General features: G+C 51.8%; 1 protein-coding gene, 1 long non-coding RNA gene and 1 other non-coding gene across 8 annotated transcripts in view; 2 read left to right on the forward strand and 1 right to left on the reverse strand.

The window, feature by feature from the left end:
• COMMD7 (COMM domain containing 7) overlaps nt 1-16407 on the forward strand; it is a 31783-nt gene extending 15376 nt beyond the window's left edge. For 3 of the 6 annotated variants that reach the window (XM_051845096.3, XM_051845097.3, XM_070051948.2), the window contains 6 exons: nt 13631-13687; nt 13773-13810; nt 14335-14425; nt 14714-14763; nt 15127-15175; nt 15716-16407. In XM_051845096.3, coding sequence (XP_051701056.3) covers nt 13631-13687; nt 13773-13810; nt 14335-14425; nt 14714-14763; nt 15127-15175; nt 15716-15792 — 362 coding nt within the window. In that variant the 3' untranslated portion in view covers nt 15793-16407. The remainder of the gene's footprint in view (nt 1-13630; nt 13688-13772; nt 13811-14334; nt 14426-14713; nt 14764-15126; nt 15176-15715) is intronic. The other 3 variants (XM_089307192.1, XM_089307194.1, XM_089307195.1) reach the window with 1 other exon arrangement.
• On the reverse strand, nt 6219-6297 carry LOC127491243 (small nucleolar RNA SNORD105). Its single transcript, XR_007919829.3, has one exon. It is a non-coding gene; the product is annotated as a small nucleolar RNA SNORD105 (small nucleolar RNA).
• Nucleotides 16408-16640: 233 nt separating the features above from the next.
• On the forward strand, nt 16641-17980 carry LOC149123381 (uncharacterized). Its single transcript, XR_016215878.1, has 2 exons — nt 16641-16802; nt 17759-17980. It is a non-coding gene; the product is annotated as an uncharacterized LOC149123381 (long non-coding RNA).
• The last annotated feature ends 838 nt before the right edge of the window (nt 17981-18818 follow it).

Here is an 18818-nt window from a genome sequence, read left to right on the forward strand (position 1 = left end):
ACGCTGGCCCCTAATTGTTTATTTATTTATTTTTTTGACAGGCAGAGTTAGAGAAAGAGAGAGAGACAGAGAGCAAGGTCTTCCTTCCATTGGTTCACTCCCCAAATGGCCGCTACGGCCGGCACACTGCACTGATCCGAAGCCAGGAGCCAGGTGCTCCCTCCTGGTCTCCCATGGGGTGCAGGGCCCAAGGACCTGGGCCATCCTCCACTGCACTCCTGGGCCACAGCAGAGAGCTGGACTGGAAGAAGAGCAACCGGGACAGAATCTGGCGCCCCAACTGGGACTAGAACCCTGGGTGCCAGCGCCACAGGTGGGGGGTTAGCCTAGTGAGCCATGGTGCCGGCCTACCCCTAATTGTTTATTTTGGCATGTATCATCTGAAAAGTTGTCAGTGTTAATTTGGCAATCTAATTAATGTTAATTTGGGGGCTGGCGTTGTAACACAATTAGTTGAGCTCAGCTCTGCAGTGATGGCATCCTAGATCAGAGAGCCTATTCCCAGCTTCTCCATTTCAATCCAATTTCCTGCTAATGTGCCTGGGAAGGCAGCAGAGGGTGGCCCAGGTGCTCTCCCACTGCACCCATGTGGGAGACCTGGATGGGGTTCCTGTTTCTTCACTTCAGACTCGCCTCACCCTGGAGCTGTTAAAGGGCATTTGGGGAATGAATCACCAGATGGAAGATCTCTCTCTCTCTCTCTCTCTCTCTCTCTCTCTCTCTCTCTGTTATTCTGCCTTTAACATTTTTAAGGTTGGGGCAGCATTGTGGTACAGCCAGCTATACCTCACTAGGGACACCAGCATCCCATATCGAAGTGCCGGTTCCAGTCCAGCTGCTCTGCTTCCAGTCCAGCTTCTTGCTACTGCTCCTGGGAAGGCAGCAGCAGAAGGCCCATACACTTGGGACCCTGCCACCCACGTGGGAGACCCTGATAAACCTCTTGCTCTTGGCTTTGGCCTATCTCACAACTGGCTGTTGCAGCCACTTGGGGAGTGAAACAGTCGATGGACGATGTCTCTCTTTCTCTCTATGTCTCCCCCTCTCTCTGTGGCTCTGCCTTTCAAATAAATAAATAAATAAATAATTTTTTATTAAAAAAAAAGAGATATAGGTTGACTAAAAGAAATCACATGCAGTCATCTAAAGAATGCAGTTGATGTGGAAAGAGCGTGGGAGGGGCCCAAGCACTCGGTCATCTGCTGCTGCTTTCCCAGGTGCATTAATAGGGAGCTGGATTGGAAGTGGAGCCGCCAGGACTCAAACCGGCACTCCAGTCCAGGATGCTGGTGTCACAGCATGGTGTCACAGCACGGGTCAGCTTGCTGTGCCACAGAGCCAGTCCCAAATTCATTTCCAATTTGCTGGACTTTTTACTTGTTCTGGTTTCTCAGCCTCAAATGACGCCACAGTGAGCATCCTTATGGCCTCTGGTACTCGTGCGTGTGAGTGTTTCTCGGGAGAGATGCTCCACGTGCGGAACTGAGTCTTTACTCTCGCTCTCTGGTCTGAGGGCTGAGACCTGTCTGCCGAACAGCTGCTGTGGGCAGACCTGAACCTTCCCGAGACCTCTGGCGTCCATCGCCGTGCTCACCCCACCCTGCCTGTTGGACCACCTTTGTTTGTTCCCAGCCCTGGAGCCCAGCCCCATGCTGACTTTTTCAGAAAGCCTTGCTCAGCCACTCAGGCCACAGGGGCCCTCGCTTCCTCTCAGCGTGTGCCATCTGCCTTTTGTCTGTAGCTATCATTTTGGACCATAGTCATTAGCAGGTCTCTCTTGTTTAAGCTGTTTCATATGTGTCTGTCTCCTGGCTCTAACAGAGAGTTCCTGGAACTCAGGAGTGGGTTTTCTTTTTCGTAAGTTGTGGTTGCACGCTAAGTCTTTTTTTTTTTTTTAAGGTTTGATTTATTTATTTGAACAGCAGAGTTAGGCAGAGAGAGAGAGAGAGAAAGGTCTTCCATCCACTGGTTCATTCCCCAGATGGCCGCAATGGCCAAGAGTCTCCTCTGGGTCTCCCACGCGGGTACAGGGGCCCAAGGACTTGGGCCATCTTCTGCTGCCCTCCCAGGCCATAGCAGAGAGCTGGATCAGAAAAGGAGCAGCTGGCACTTGAACTGGCACTCACATGGGATGCCTGCACTGCAGGTGGTGGCTTTACCCGCTACGCCACAGCGCCGGCCTCACAAAGTCCTGACTTAAAGCAAGTAATTAGAATATGCTTGGTGAGTTGAACCAAAATGTTATGCTGTTGGGCTTATATTTTCAAGCAGGATTGTCAGTGTGTGTAGCAGATCATTTTCTGTAAGCACAGAGAACATCAAGGAATGCGTCACTTACAAGTAAGAGATGGGGGATGCGTCTTGGTCACGTCACATGATGTAACTACTGGGCTCTGGAAAAATGAGCCTACAGGAGTAATAAGAGCAGTTTGTGATGGAGTTGTTAGAAATAAATGAATTAATATATGTAAGGCACTTAATACAGTGTTTGCTAAACTATAGCCTGTATTTAATATTTTTTTAAAGATTTATTTATTTATTTGAAAGGCAGAGTTATAGAGAGAGAGGGAGAGACACAGATCTTCCATCTGCTGGTTCATTCCCCAAAGGGCCCTGGAAGCCGGAAGCCTGGAACTGCATCCAGGTCTCCCAGGTGGGTCAGGTGCCCAAGCTCTAGGACCATCATCCAGTGCCTTCTCAGGCGCCTTAGCAGGAAGCTGAATTGGAAGAGGAGCAGCCAGGATCAGCGGTCCAATAGGATGCCAGCATCCCAAGCACCTTAGCGTGCTGTATCACAGTGCCAGCCCCTGAATTCATCTCTTGGCGAGTAGATGTTCCAGAGCCTTCCAGGGTCTCTGGCCTGCTGTCCTTCTCAGCTGTCAACAGTTTGAGAATTTGGCCCTTCCTTTGTTCTCCTGGCAGCATGACTTTCTAGGGCTCTCCTCTTGAGTCCCCGTTTCTCCTAGAACATTGTGCAAGCCTCTGGGATTGTAGCTGGCAGTGTCTTGGTTTAGCCCTTGGCTTTGCGCGTCTCTTTCCAGTCGCAAGGGCTGGCATCCTGGAACGAGTCCTTTGCCCCCATACCTGGTTACGGCAGTCACATCCCTGCCTCTGTTCTCCTGTCCCAGAGGCCCCTGTGCCCTGGGTCCTGTTCAGAAGGTAGTGCTTCCTTGTCATTCAAGGCCAAGGCCGCCCCCACCCCAACCTAACCTAAAATGTAAGAGCCGCAGGCTTCCTCTCCTCACGCTCTCCTTCTCCTGGTCGCACCTGTGCAGTAGACTTTGGTAGAAGTCAGCTTCTTTAGAGCTGGAGAGCCGGGGAACCCACCGGACCAGTCTCCCCAAGTTGATGGTCCATCAATAAAAGGCTTGAGTGATCAGAGTCAAAGGACTGTCCCCCTTCCCCCAGCACTGGAGCCTTGGGGAGTCACACAACATTAACATAGCTCAGATTCTAAGAAGTCCTGCAATAAAGAAACCTGTTTAACCAGTGTCTGAGAGACACAGTTAACCATGGAACTCCCTTTTTTTTGTCAGGGGGAGGGCCAAGTAAAAGCTATGTAAAGCTGATCTTGGTGGGGTTCTCTATCTAGGTTTTTTTTCCTTTTACTATTTAGTATATAATTTTTTATAAAAATATTTATTTATTTATTTGAAACGCAGAGTTACAGAGAGGCAGAGGCAGAGAGAAAGAGAAATTGAGAGAGAGAGGTCTTCCATCCACTGGTTCACTCCCTGGATGGCTGCAATGGCTGGAGCTGTGCTAATCCAAAGCCAGGAACTTCTTCTGGGTCTCCCATGTGAGTGCAGAGAGCTGGATCGGAAGTGGAGCAGCTGAGACTCGAGCCGGCGCCCATATGGGATGCCCGCACTGCAGGTGGCAGCTTTACCTGCCACACCACAGCACTGAGGGTCCTCCTATCCATTCTTCCTCTCTGCTCTCCAAATTGTATTATTTTAAAGAAATATATTTTAGCCAGCACCGTGGCTCAATAGGCTAATCCTCCGCCTGCGGTGCCGGCACCTCGGGTTCTAGTCCCGGTCGGGGCGCCAGATTCTGTCCTGGTCGCTCCTCTTCCAGGCCAGCACTCTGCTGTGGCCCGGGAGTACAGTGGAGGATGGCCCAAGTGCTTGGGCCCTGCACCCGCATGGGAGACCAGGAAAAGCACCTGGCTCTGGCTTCGGATCACCTGGCTTCTGCCTTCAGATCGGTGCGGAGTGCAGGCCGCAGCGCACTGGCCGCAGCAGCCATTGTGGGGTGAACCAACAGAAAAAAGGAAGACCTTTCTCTCTGTCTCTCTCTCACTGTCCGCTCTGCCTGTCAAAAAAAAAAAAAAAAAAAAAAAGAAACAAAGAAAGAAAGAAATGTGTTTCATTCCCAAATACCTATTTATCTGTCCCTAAAAGATAAAGGATTTTTCCCTTATCAGACCACAATGCCATTATCATACCTGAAAGGAAAATATGCAGTCAGTGTCCAAGTGTCCCCATTGTCTCCTGCATTGTTTGTTTACGAATGGCTCTTCTTGCATTTGGTGGCAGGCTGACCCTCCTGAGCCACCTTGCTTATTCACTAGGGCTGCTGTGACACCTGGAGCCAAGTTCCTTGCTGTGTGTGCGAATCAGTTTCTTCAGCGATAAACGGAGCTGATGGTACCTCATATGTTGTTCTAAGGATGGAGAAAGAAGCAAGTGAAAAATGCCCACTTCAATATGTGGTCCTTGCATTGCTGCTAATATTGTGACTGTCATTATCATTGTGTGGTATCTCCTTGGCAAGATTAGAAAGTAAAGCTACCACCTACGGTGCTGGCATCCCATGTGGGCACTGGTTCCAGTCCCACCTGCTCCACGTTTTTTTTTTTTTTAAAGATGTATTTTGAGCCGGCGCCGCGGCTCACTAGGCTAATCCTCCGCCTAGCGGCGCCGGCACACCGGGTTCTAGTCCCGGTTGGGGCGCCGGATTCTGTCCCGGTTGCTCCTCTTCCAGGCCAGCTCTCTGCTGTGGCCCGGGAGTGCAGTGGAGGATGTCCCAAGTGCTTGGGCCCTGCACCCCATGGGAGATCAGGAAAAGCACCTGGCTCCTGGCTCCTGCCACCGGATCAGCGCGGTGTGCCGGCCGCAGCGCGCCGGCCACGGCGGCCATTGGAGGGTGAACCAACGGCAAAAGGAAGACCTTTCTCTCTGTCTCTCTCTCTCACTGTCCACTCTGCCTGTCAAAAAAATAAAAAATAAAAAAATAAAATAAATAAAAAAAAAAAATTTAAAGATGTATTTTGAAAGGCAGAGTTACAGAGAGGCAGAGCAGAGGCAGAGAGGTCTTCCATCTGCTGGTTCACCCCCCAACTGGCTGCAAGGGCCAGAGCTGAGCCAATCCAAAGCCAGGAGCCAGGCACTTCTTCCGGGTTTACCATGTAGGTGCAGGGCCCCAAGGACTTGGACCATCTTCCACTGCTTTCCCAGGCCACAGCAGAGACCCCGATCGGAAGTGGAGCAGCCAGGACTCAAACCAGGGCTATGTGGGAAGCCGGCACTGCAGGCAGAGCTTTACCAGCTCTCGGCTGTGGCCTGGGAAAGCAGTAGAAGATGACCCAAGGCCGGCTGCGCCGAGGCTCACTAGGCTAATCCTCCGCCTGCGGCACTGGCATCCCGGGTTCTAGTCCCAATTGGGGCACTGGATCCTGTCCCAGTTGCTCCTCTTCCAGTCCAGCTCTCTGCTGTGGCCCAGGAGGGCAGCGGAGGATGGCCCAAGTCCTTGGGCCCTGCACCCACATGGGAGACCAGGAGGAAGCACCTGGCTCCTGGCTTTGGATCAGCGCAGCATGCAAGCCGTAGCGGCCATTGGGGGGTGAACCAACAGAAGGAAGATCTTTCTCTCTGTCTCTCTCTCTCTCACTGTCTAACTCTGCCTGTCAAAAAAAAAAAAAAAAAAAAAAAAAAAAAACCAAAAAAAAAACCAAAAAAAAAAAGATGCTCTAAGTCCTTGGACCCCCAACACCAGTGTGGGAGACCCGAAAGAAGCTCCTGGCTCCTGGCTTCCGATAGCCCAGCTCCAGCCATTGCAGCCATTTGGAGAGTGAACCAGCCTATGGACGACCTCTCTCTGTATACCTCTGTCTGTCTCTATCTGTAATGCTGACTTTCAAATAAGTAAGTCTTTAAAAAAGCAAGCAGGCAGGCAGGAAGGCCTCTGTATAAGCATGTTTTTATTTTTTATTCCCTTACCCCACACTTAATTTACTTTGAAGCCAAAATCATGGCAGCTCAGAGGTGCATGGTTCATAGTGAGAGGCTGGTTTTTGTTTTAATATTTACCAATTTGTGGGTGATCAGTAACTTTTTTTCTTTTACAAAAAGTTAATAATTCCCCTTCTCTACTTCCCACAGAGTTCTTTCTGGCTGGAGAAAAAAAGATTAACATTGAACAGTAGTCACAAGTGGTATTTAATCAGATGTTGAATTAAGTCCCCAAACTGCCAGCCTCCTCCTGCTGTGTGGCTCTGCCTGCTCCACGGCTTTTCCCTTAGGGTTCTCCCTGTGGCTTCCTCGTTGCGTTGTTGCCAGTTTTCCTCCTCCCAGTACCCTGTGAGCCTGGCAGGGGCATTTTCCAGGATCCAGCTCAGTGCTGGCACAGGGCAGGTGCTTCGTGTGTGCGTGTGCGTACGTGTGTGTGCATGTGTGCGTACGTGTGTGTGTGCATACGTGTGTGTGCGTATGTGTGTGTGCGCGCACGTGTGTGTGTGTGTAGTGGCTGAGCCTCCCAGTGTGTGTGTGTGTGTGCGTGTGTGTGTGTGTAGTGGCTGAGCCTCCCAGGGTGTGTGTGTGTGTGTGCGTGTGTATGTAGGTGTGTGTGTGTGTGTGTATGTAGTGGCTGAGCCTCCCAGGGTGTGTGTGTGCGTGTGTGTAGTGGCTGAGCCTCCCAGGGTGTGTGTGTGTGTGTGTGCGTGTGTGCAGTGGCTGAGCCTCCCAGGGTGTGTGTGTGTGCGCGTGTGTGTGTGCGTGTGTGCGTGTGTGTGTGTGTGTGTGTAGTGGCTGAGCCTCCCAGGGTGGATTCAGCCATGGCTTCGGGGTCGGTGACTGTCGGGATGCAGGTGGCTCACTCCCCTCCCGCATCTGCTTGTTCTTCTGAGCTTTCACGTGGCCTCTGCTGTGGTTTGGGTGTGCTCGTCCCCCAAGGGTCCAGTGTGGCACTGTGGGAGCTGATGAGACCCCCCAGGAGGCGGGGCTTGGTGGGCAGTCCTTAGGTCATTGGAGCTGCCACCTTCCGAGGGAATGCTGCCCTCTGGAGTGAGCTCTTGTTAGGAAGGCCTGAGTCTGCATGGCTTCCTATTCATGCTTGTTTCTTTTTTTTTTTTTTTTAAAGGTTTATTTTACTTATTTAAAAGACAGAGTTAAACAGAGAGGTAGAGACAGAGAAAGAGAGAGAGAGGTCTTCCATCTGTTGGTTCACTCCCCAGATGGCCGCAACGGCCGGAGCTGTACCAATCCAAAGCTAGAAGCCAGGAGCTTCTTCCGGGTCTCCCACATGGATGCAGGGGCCCAAGCACTTGGGCCATCTTCTGTTGCTTTCCCAGGCCACAGCAGAGAGCTGGATCGGAAGTGGAGCAGCCGGGTCTCGAACTGGCGTCCACATGGGATACCGGCACTGCAGGCTGGGGCTTTAACCCACTGCACCACAGCACTGGCCCCTCATGCTTGCTTCTTAATGTGCATGGTCCACCATTCACCACGGGGGAGCCTGTGCTGCGCGCTCTGAACTCATAGCCTCCAAAACTGTGATCTAAATACATATTTTCTTCCTAGCAAACCACCACAGGTATTTTATTACAGCATCAAAACGCCAAGTGATTCCACGTTGTCCTGTTCTTCAGGCCTCCCTGATGACTCCGAAAAGGCTCACTTAGATTTTTGGCTGGAAGAACAATGTTTAATGCTTCTTAACTGACTCTTGGGGAAATCCTCCTCCTCCCTTACACCCGTTTTGTCCCCTGCGCTGTTTGACAGCTTTAGTCACCACCCAAGGGACTGGCGTTGTGGCGCAGCTGGTGAAGCTGCTGCCTGCGATGCTGGCATCCCAGATGGGCGCTGGTTCGAGTCCTGGCTGCTGCACCTTGATCCAGCTCCCTGCTAATGTGCCTGGGAAAGCAGCCGGTCGTGTCCACTTGGGGAGTGGACCAGCAAATGGAAGATCTCTCTCTCTGTCTCTCCCCCCCTCTCTCTGTAATTTAAATAAATAAATTTTTTAAAAAGAAAAGCAAAACCCACCCCAGAGAGAGAGTTTTCTGCACCCAAAGAAGAGCATCCCAGTTTTCTCCAGGTGACGTGCTGGTGACTCCAGCCTGGTATTTGTAAAATGTTCCTTCTGCTAGATACGGGGTCAGGGCTACCGGCCTGCTTGATGGATGCCATTACGGAGAACAAAGGAAAAAGCTGGAAAGAGCTAGAAGCTTGAGGTCTAACGCAATGCAAGTGTCCTTTCAGAGTGTGGCTCCTGCCTGGCCACAGTAGCTTCGGTATGGAGAGCTTGCTGTTTGTCCCTTGGAGCTTGGTGGCCTTGGCGGCCTTCTGTGTCAGTCACCGTCAAGTGATACCACTTTAACAAGCAGCCTAGAAGAATGACCGGGAGTGGAAGGGCCTGTGTTGTGGCGCAGCAGGCTAACCTACAGCCTGAGACACTAGAAACCCACGTCAGCACGCCGGTTCAAGTCCTGTCTGCGCCACTGCTGATCCAGCATCTTGTTAATGTGCCTGGGCCAGCAGCAGAAGGTGTCTCATGTCCTTGGGCCCCTGCCACACACGTGGGAGGCCAGGCTGGAGTTCCTGGCTCCTGGCTTTGGCAGAGCCATTTGGAGAATCACCTTCTCTCTGTCTCTTCCTCTCTCTGCATCACTTTGACTTTCAATATAAGTAAAATAAGTAAATAAAAAAACTCGGGTGTGGGCACCCTCTGGCCTGTAAGCTCTTTGGCTTTGCTTTTTGCTGGCTGTTGTGTGATTCATTTAACTGATTGCTTTTGAAGTAACATTTTTAATTATAGAAATGTACAAGAAAGGGAACAAAAATGATCCACAATTCTTCCACTTGCACATAAACAAACACACACATATTTAGAAAAGAATTTTATATAGCAAAAAGGAAGAAAATAAACAAGTTCCATCCAGTCAGTCCCTTTCTCCAATGATGTGCACCCTTAAGTTTTTTGTCAGTATGTTCAAAAACTAAAACGCGTTTTACATCTGCTAACTTAGCTATTGGATAAGGATAGAATTCAAGATCTAAATAAGGATCTGCTACAGCCGATTTCATTACCCAAAGGGAAGACTGTAACTGCTCTGTACTTTTCCTTTTTAAAAAATTACATTTTGCAAACTGGCAACACTGAGTAATTTCTTTTTCTTCTTAAAGGCTGCAGAGTATTCCATTGTGTGACTTTTCTATCATGTTTTCATCGAAGGACAACAGTAAACAGTGCAGGGTGCTTTTTTAGGAGCTTGGTGTACAACAGTGGTGGGAAACAAACCAAGTTCTTGTTCTCACTGAACTGATGTGCTAGTGAAAAAAAGGACAATAGACATAACGTTGGTTATAAACACAAAACAGCAGTGGGGGATGGTATTTGGTACAGTAGTTAGGATGCCTGTATCCTGGGTTCGAGTTACAGCTTCACTTCCAATTCCATTTTCCCGCTAATATACACCCCGGGTGACAGGAGGTGATGCCTCAAGCAACTGGGTCCCTGCCACCCGTATATGGGAGACCCAGATGGAGTTCCTGGCGCCTGGCTTCAGCCTAACCCAGCCCCTGCAGTTGAGGGTGTTTGGAGAGTGAACTAACACATAGGAGTCCTCTCTCTCTCTTCCTTACAAATAAATGAAAACCAGTTTTTAAGAACCGGTATGGGGGAGAAGCAGTGCCATTTTAAATGGAGTGCTCTGGATCCGCTCAGGAGGGTCAGGTTCAAGCAGAGCATGAGCTGTGCGCGAGTCTGAGGAAGAGTTCCCAGCAGAGGGGACAGCAGGGACAGTCACCTGTGTGGCTTAGCGTGAGGGATCTTCCAAAAGCTGGTGGAGGGACAAGCATTTGGCTTAGCATCTGAGCTGCCTGCTGAGACGCCTGCATCCCCTGTTGGACGCCTGGGTCCGAGTCCAGGCTCTGGCTCCAATTCTAGGCTCCTGCTCAGGTGCAGTCTGGGAGGCAGCCGGTGATGCCCAAGTAGGCAGGTCCCTGCATCCCCAGCTTCCCAGTTCCCGCTTCCACCTGGCCTTTGTGAGTGAGTGACAAGGAAACCAGTGCATGGGAGCGTCCTCTCCCGCCCGGCCTCCCTCCACCTTTCAAACAAAGCAGTACAACAACTTTTGAGAAGCTCATGGAAAATTGTATAATGAAAAACTGCGCATGGTAAGGGTCCTTATCTTTTTTTTTTTTTTTTTTTTTTTTGACAGGCAGAGTGGACAGTGAGAGAGAGAGACAGAGAGAAAGGTCTTCCTTTGCCGTTGGTTCACCCTCCAATGGCTGCCGCGGCCAGCGCACCGCACTGATCCGATGGCAGGAGCCAGGTACTTATCCTGGTCTCCCATGGGGTGCAGGGCCCAAGCACCTGGGCCATCCTCCACTGCACTCCCTGGCCATAGCAGAGAGCTGGCCTGGAAGAGGGGCAACTGGGACAGAATCCAGCGCCCCGACCGGGGCTAGAACCCAGTGTGCCGGCGCCGCTAGGCGGAGGATTGTCCTAGTGAGCCGCGGCACAGGCCAGGGTCCTTATCTTAAGATCGTATCTGAAAAGCATAGCGGGAGAGTGGAAAACACAGAGAGAAAGACCTCTTCCATCCTCTGGTTTATTCCCCAAATGGCCGAAGCCAGGAGCCTGGGACTCTGTGGAGATCTCCACATGGAGAGCAGGAGCCCAAGCACACAAGGAGGCTTCTCTCTCTCAAGTGCATTAGCAGGGAGCTGGATTGGAAGTAGAGCAGTAGGAGGGGGCCCAGTGCTCACATGGGATGCCAGTGTCACAGGCAGCAGCTTAACCTGCCGCACCACACCCCTTGCTCCCCCAAGCTTATCTTCCTTGCTTTCTTTTATTAAAGGTTTATTTATTTACTTGAAAGGCAGAGTTCCAGAGAGAGGGAGAGAGAGAGAGATCTTCTGTCCTCTGGTTCACTCCCCAGATGGCCCCAAGGACCGGGGCTGGGCCAGGCTGAAGCCAGGAGCAAGAGGCCTCCTCTAGGTCTCCCACCTGGGTGCAGGGGGCCCAAGCATTCAGGACATCTTCCAGTGCTTTCCCAGGTGCATTCCCAGGGAGCTGGGTCGGAAGCGGAGCAGCCAGGTCTCCAACCGGTGCCCGCCGTGAGACGCCAGCTTCACAGGTGGAGGCTTGAAATGCCATACCACAACTCCAGCTCCAGTTAGTGACCTCCTTCCCCACCACGCGCATTGCTAAAGAGCTTCCCCAGTGCAGCTCCGTGGGCTTTTTGAGGCATATCTTTGGATGAAGTTTCGGCAGTACAGTTTATTACTTATTTATTTAATTTATTTGAAAGAATTACAGAGAGAGGGAAAGATAGAGCCAGGGAAATCTTTCACCCACTGGTTCACTTCCCAAGTGGCTGCAACAGCCAGGCTGAAGCCAGGAGCCGGGAACTTCATCCTGGTCTCCCGCACGGGTGGCGGGGCCCCAAACACATGGGCCATCCTTAGCTGTCTTTCTCAGGCCATTAGCAGGGAACTGGATCGGAAGTGGAGCAGCCAGGACTCGTTCCGGCAGCCATGTGGGATTCCGGTGTCACAGGCAGTGGCTTCACCTGCTATGCCACACTGGCCATCCCTAGTACAATTGTTGACTGTATGCAGTTGCCAAATTTTCTCCTGTAAAAAGCTTAATCTTTCTGATCTTCAGTTTCCTGTTAAATTAAAGGTTACAGTCATAATCCCCACTTTACAGTCTTTTGGGATCATGAGGCAGAATACTGGGTTTGAGGTGGATATAAACTAAGGAGCAGTTCTCCTGGGAGCTGTGAGTTAATTGGATTGGCTAGGAAGCAGGCCCTGTCAGGCAGGGCCTTTGTGGCCGAGTTTCCTGGGGTCTTGCTGCTTTATTTCCCTGTGGCTTCCTTGCCCAGCCTGATTTTGGAGATAAAAGATTTCCTCTCTTTGTTTACAGGGTTGATCTCACAGCCTTTAGGATTGTGTTTCTGGGGTGGGGCGGGGGTGGGGCCTTGGGCTTAGGGTGTAGTTTCAGGGCCCTCCCTTCATGGAGGTGGATGGCCTCCCAGTCTTTAACTGATCATCTTCTGGTAGACTAAGTGGAAAAACTTTAACTGGTCGCCAAATTACGACTCTAGGCTGCAGCTTGGGGATGAAAGGTTGAGAAGCCTGATTGCTGGCTACACTGTTTTCAGGAGTCACAGCAGAACAATGCAGGCTCCACAGGGGAGTGCTCCTAGGGCCTCCGAGGGGAAGCTGTGACAGCCCCTTTGGAAGTGACTTGTGCTCTGTACAGGCCAAACTGGTCAGTCCCTCTTAGTACACTGTGCGAAGGCCGTTTCCTAGGCCAGTGCTGCCCGGGGGGATGGAACTGACCTGTGGCCTGTGGCCTGTGCTCTCCAGGACAGTGCTCACCGGCCCTGCATGCTACTGAGCTCTCGAAACAGCTGGTGCAACTGGAGAGCAGAATTCTACATTTTACGTAATTTTCATTAAAATTTAAGTAGCCTCATGGGACATGTTGCATCCTGCGGTTTTAGGCTGCTACACCTGTGCCCAGCCTGCTGCTGAACCTGGCCCTGCCTCTTGGTTCCTGGAATGTGTAGCCTTCTTCATCCCTCAGATCTGTTACTCCATCCCCAAGCCCAAAAAGCCCCTCACTTGCTGCAGGAGTGGATAAACGTGCCGAAACAGCAAACACAACGTGTGCTGTCATTCTTGCTCTCCAGGGCTTCTGGGGACACACAGAGAGACCTTCCATCCACTGGTTCATTCCCCCGATGGCCAGGGCTGGGCCAGGTCTAACACAAGAGCCAGGAGCTTCATTCAGGTCTCCCGCGTGGGTGGGTGGCAGGGACCCAACACTCGAGCCATCTGCTGCTGTTCTTCCCTGGCTGTTAGCAGTGAGCTGGATCAGAAGTGGTGCTCATATGGGATGCTGGTGTCACAAGTGGCAACTTAACCCACCCGAACATATTCCTTTTGTCCTCTGTGTCACACAGATTATGTCCATTAAATTCTTAGCACCGGCACTGAGGTGCAATGGGTTAATCCTCCACCTGTGGCGCTGGCATCCCATGTGCTGCTGGTTCAAGTCCCAACTGCTCCTCTTCCAATCCAGCTCTGCTATGGCCTGGGAAAGCAGTGGAAGATGGCCGAGGTGCTTGGGCCCTGCACCCGTGTAGGAGACCCGAGTAGGACTGACGCAGCTCCGGCCTTTGTGGCCATCTGGGGAGTGAACCAGCAGATGGAAGACCTTTCTCTCTCTTTCTCTCTCTCTCTCTCTCTCTCTCTCTCTCTCTCTCTCTGCCTCTGCCTCTCACTATCTGTAACTTTACCTCTCAATTAAATAAAATGTTTAAAAAAAATAAATTCTTATCACTGACTCATTCATTGGTTGGCTTCTTCTAACTGATTTGCCTGCTTCCCAGGTGCCTTGAAGAAGAGCCTGACGGCAGAGCAGGTCCGGGCGGATCTCCTGACTCTGGGTAGGTCACCCGCCTGGCATCGGGCGTCGTTGGCAGGGCTTCTGCAGCTGCTCCTTATGTTAATGAGCCCTCTGTTCTCTTACAGGTCTTAGTGAGGAGAAAGCCACTCACTTTTCTGAAAAGGTATAATTCCTCTTAATCAAGGTTAAGATCCCTTGCTTTTATTTCCTGAAAAGAAAAGGAAAATGCTGACTAAGGCAGAACTCTCATTGTGTCGTTTCATTTGCCTTCACACAAATGACGAATATAGAACTTTTAGCCACCAGCACTATTTGCTGCTTCTGTTTCTTCTCTGATTTGGCTGAATTTAAATGTCATATGGTTTACCGTTTGGAATGAAATAAAGCATTGCTGTGAGTGGGTGTTTCCTGCCTCTGTCCCCTCCTGGTCCCCCAGTCCCGCACAGATAGGCCGTCCCCGGGCTCTGCACTCTGTCCCCTCCTGGTCCCCCAGTCCCGCACAGATAGGCCGCCCCCGGGCTCTGCACTCTGTCCCCTCCTGGTCCCCCAGTCCCGCACAGATAGGCCGTCCCCGGGCTCTGCACTCTGCCCACTGTCTGTGGAGACACTGCACAGGGCTGTGTTTGGGGCAGTATCAGGAGGTGAGAGTTCTATGGTTGTGACTTTGGTTTTGTGCTTTTGTTCTAGTGGAAGCAGAATGCCCCCACCCTTGCTCAGTGGGCCGTAGGCCAGACTCTGATGATTAACCAGCTTATAGACATGGAGTGGAAGTTTGGAGGTAACGAGTTCGAGCCCACCCTGGGTCATTTTGGGTGGCAGAGGCTTTTGAATAGCCTCGGTTGGGGAGACAGGGCCTCAGTCCTCTCCACCGCTGGGGCCAGCCGCGGCCTTTTCTCTGCCGGCCGTGTCAGCAGCTGTTTCTATCCCTGGCTCCATCGGGTGACTTCCTGAGCACATCTTGTGTGTTCATAGTGCCCCTCCCCCATGCCTCCTGCGGGAAACCACAGAACTGGGGTCTTCAAGGTAAGCTCCCAGTCAGCTCTTATTTCTCTCTTGTGTGTCGCAGTGACGTCTGGGAACAGTGAACTGGAGAAAGTAGGAAGTATTTTTTTACAAGTAAGTCTGCTCCTCAGCCTTAACATGGATAGTTTTTGACTTGATTAAAAATTATTAAATTAACATTTGAGTTTCTTTAAATACTTATTTAAATGGGTGTTCTACCACCGTGCTTTGTCCATGTCAGTGTGGCCAGCTAAAGCCTCGGTCACTGGCGTGCCCGCTCTGACTAGTGGACCCTAACAGTGTTCCCAGAAGTTTGCTCCTGGGGACTCTTGCTGGTGGACCACCCAGGCTGCTTCCGTGCAGCCCTCAAGCGAGAGGCTGATGCTTCTGTGTTTCATAAGGTGAAAGAAAATAGAGAATTTCTTTGCTCAATTGTCTCCATTTTAATTTGAATTTCTTTCTTTCTTCCCCACTCAGTTAAAGTTGGTGGTTAAGAAAGGAAATCAGACTGAACATTTGTACCTAGGTGAGTGTGAGTTTCCATGGGCGCCTTCTCACCTTTTCCATGTTCCTTCAGCCAGCGGCGTACGCAGCTCACCGCACAGGTCGTCTCTTGCAGAAAAGGTCCCAGCCACACGGTGGAGTCGCCATGCTGCTGCCTGTGCACGCGGAAGCCATGGACGGGGCGGGGGGCAGGGGGCGTGTTACTAAGCCTTTGGCAGGCTGGCGACCCCACAGTTGAGGAGCCTTTTGGACAAGGGGAAAGGTGGGGCAGGAACAGCTGGCATCCGAGGAGCCCTGGCCGGAGATGTGGGTCCCGCGTCCTGAACGACGCCCTTTCGTCTCTGCAGTGGGGCTGTGCCATGTTAACACAGCCTCTTTTGGAAGAGGGAGCTGAGGGCCTCCTGCGTTCAGGGCTCTCGCTTCCGCATTACAGGGAATTACCCATCAAGAACCGCTTAGGAGTCCTAAGCCAAAACAGAGAAGGTCTGGGTGGAAACTGATTTTCATGGGTGATTCGGTGGAGTTGGAAACACTGACCTGAAGCTGGGTTTTTTCTCCCCAGAATTAACCTTGCCTCAGTTCTACAGCTTCCTGCACGAGATGGAGCGAGTCAGAGCCAGCATGGAGTGTTTCAGCTGATGTCTGTTCCCCCGCGTCCCGGGACCCCTCCTGCCTTCCGTCCCGACTGCTCTGGGAGGCACTCCCTCCCGGCCTTGGGGTGCTCCACGCCGCTGCTGGCTCCTGGGAGTCAGGTGCGAGGCTCCTGAACAACCCCGGGATCCAGCCCTGGCTCCCCTGTAAAGACGTTGGCAAGGCGACCCCGCCTGTCTCCCAGGACGCAGCGAGGCGCTCCCACAGGCTGCTCACCCAGGTTCAGGGCAGCAAGTCAACCGCCGCCTCCCGATCCAAGTCCTCAGAAAGCTAAAGGTGCCATCTCGTGATGCTACGCGGATAACCCCTCTCCCCAGAAGCAGCGCTCCTTATGGCCAAGGAAGAGGCAGGCTGCGTGAGTGACAAGGGCAGTGCCCCGGCCACTGGATGTCTCCTGCTGGTGCTGTTGGTTTTTAATGAGTCACCTGTGTCTAGATCCCTGATCAGTCTCTGAAAAGAAGAGAGGCTAAACTCCGCCCCCACTTCCGGTGTTGTCCAGTGGTATTGTAGTAAGACAGGATGTTGAGGCTACCGGAGCTTGTTTTGGTTCAGGCTGACCACGTCTCGGTTAGACGATGAATAAAAAGCTCGTGAAGGTCTTGACCCAGTTCTTCTCGCATGGATTAGAGTCACCTGCTCCTCAGAGAGCTGGGCGGGGGCCCCTTTCCAGATGTCTCTCCCTCGTTTCAGTGGAAGCCCAGGGCGTAGGGTGAAACCCGCTGCGGTCCGAAGTTGGAATCTGTGGGAGCAGCTCCCGGGGACCCGGCTGACAGCATCCAGATGAGCGCTTTGTGCCCTGCTGACTTCAGCCCTCCTCCTCCTTGCCTCTCCCCCAGGCCTCAGATACCTGACTTTTTAAGAGATGACGCGTGCCTTCAGCTCCGAAGATCCCGTGTGAAGTTATTACTCCCGCCCTGCTCCCTTTCCCCGGTCCTCTTCCCCAGAGGCAGCCAGGACTTTCTGTGCTCTGGAGACAATTGCTGCACTTGCAAATATATGTGCGTATACTTTGACTTTTCTTCCCACACTAATGGTAGCGTACTGTACACACCACCCTGCACCTGCCTTTTCTACTCACCTTGGAAATCATTCCATGTCAGAACATAGAGCCGCCTCATTCTTTGAAAGTACCATGTCTCTTCAATCGATGATTTTTTTAAAAAAAGATTTATTTATTTATTTGAAAGGCAGAGTTATAGAGAGGCAGAGGCAGAGAGAGAGGTCTTCCACCTCCTTGTTCACTCCCCAAACGGCTGCAAGGGCCAGAGCCAGGCTGATCCAAAGTCAGGAGCCAGGAGCTTCTTCCGGGTCTCCCATGCCAGTGCAGGGGCCCAAGGACTTGGGTCATCTTCCACTGCTTTCCCAGGCCATAGCAGGGAGCTGGATTGGAAATTGAGCAGCTGGGACTCAAGCCAGTGTTCATATGGGATGCCAGCACTGCAGGTGGCAGCTTTATCCACTATGCCACAGTGCCAACCCCTCAAACAGATGATTTTTAAAATTTATTTATTTATTTTTTGACAGGCAGAGTGGCCAGTGAGAGAGAGAGACATAGAGAAAGGTCTTCCTTTTGCCGTTGATTCACCCTCCAATGGCCGCCGCGGCAGGTGCGCTGTGGCCGGTGCATCGCGCTGATCCAAAGCCAGGAGCCAGGTGCTTTTCCTGGTCTCCCATGTGGGTGCAGGGCCCAAGCACTTGGGCCATCCTCCACTGCACTCCTGGGCCATAGCAGAGAGCTGGCCTGGAAGAGGGGCAACCAGGACAGAATCCCAGGACTAGAACCCAGTGTGCCGGCGCCGCAAGGCGGAGGATTAACCTATTGAGCCACGGCGCCGGCTGAAACAGATGATTTTTTTAAATGATTTATTTATGGGGTCAGTGCTGTGGTGCCTGCAGCTCTGGCATCCCATATGGGCACTGTGTTTGAGTCCCGGCTGCTTTACTTCCAAACCAGCTCCCTGCCAATGCTCCTGGGAAAACAGCGGAGGATGGCCCAAGTCCTTGGAACTCTGTACCCGCTTGGGAGACCCAGAAGAAACTCCTGGCTTCAGCCCTGGCCCAGCCCTGGTCATTGTGGCTATTTGGAGAGTGAACCAACAGATTGAAGGTTTTTCTCTCTCTCCTCCCTGTCTCTGACTCTGTATTTCAAATAAATAAATAAATCCCTATAGAAAAACAATGTTTATTTGTTATAAACCTTCCATCGCTGGTTTCTCCTCAAATGCCCACAACAGCCAGGTCTGGGCCAGGCCAAAACCAGGAACCAGGAATTCCATCTGGGTTTCCCATGTGTGTAGCAAGAATCCAAGTACATGGGCCAGCGTCTTCGGCCTCCCACATGCAGTGGAGGCTGGACTGAAGTGTGGAGTAGCCTGTACTCAAGCTGGGCACCTTGGTATGGGTGTGGGCTTCCTGAGAGGCAGCTTCACTGCTCTAGCACAGCGTCCACCTGTCCATTCTCTCTCTCTCTCTCTCTCTCTCAAAAGATTTATTTACTTGGTTTTTGAAAGGCAGAGTTCCAGAGACAGAAAGTTAGACAGAGAAAGAAAGAAATCTTTCCTTTGCTAGTTAACTTCCCAAATGACCGCAGCAGCCAGGGCCGGGCCAGGCCCAAGCAGAAAGTCCAGAACTCTGCCCGGTCTCACGCGTCGGTGGCGAGGCCCAGACACTGGGCCCTCCTTCTTACTATCCTCCCAGGCACATTAGTCGGGAGCTGGATCAGAGCGGAGCAGCTGCGACTCCAGCCAGTGCTCATATGGGATTGACTTAATTCGCTGTGCCACAGTGCCAGCCCCATTCTTTCCTTTTTTGTTGTTTTTTTAAATTTATTTAAGATTGTTTAATTGAGAGGCAGAGTTAGACAGAGAGAGGGAAAGACAGAGAGAGAGGTTTTCCACCCAGTGGTTCACTCCTCAAATGGCCACAAAGGCTAGAGCTGTGCCGATCCAAAGCCAGGAACCAGGAGCTTCTTCCGGGTCTCCCACGTGGGTGAGGGGCCGAAGGACCTGGGCCAT

This window comes from Oryctolagus cuniculus, chromosome 11 (genome assembly GCF_051225735.1).
Source record: "Oryctolagus cuniculus isolate XC-2025 breed Fujian yellow rabbit chromosome 11, ASM5122573v1, whole genome shotgun sequence".
Taxonomy (NCBI): domain Eukaryota; kingdom Metazoa; phylum Chordata; class Mammalia; order Lagomorpha; family Leporidae; genus Oryctolagus; species Oryctolagus cuniculus.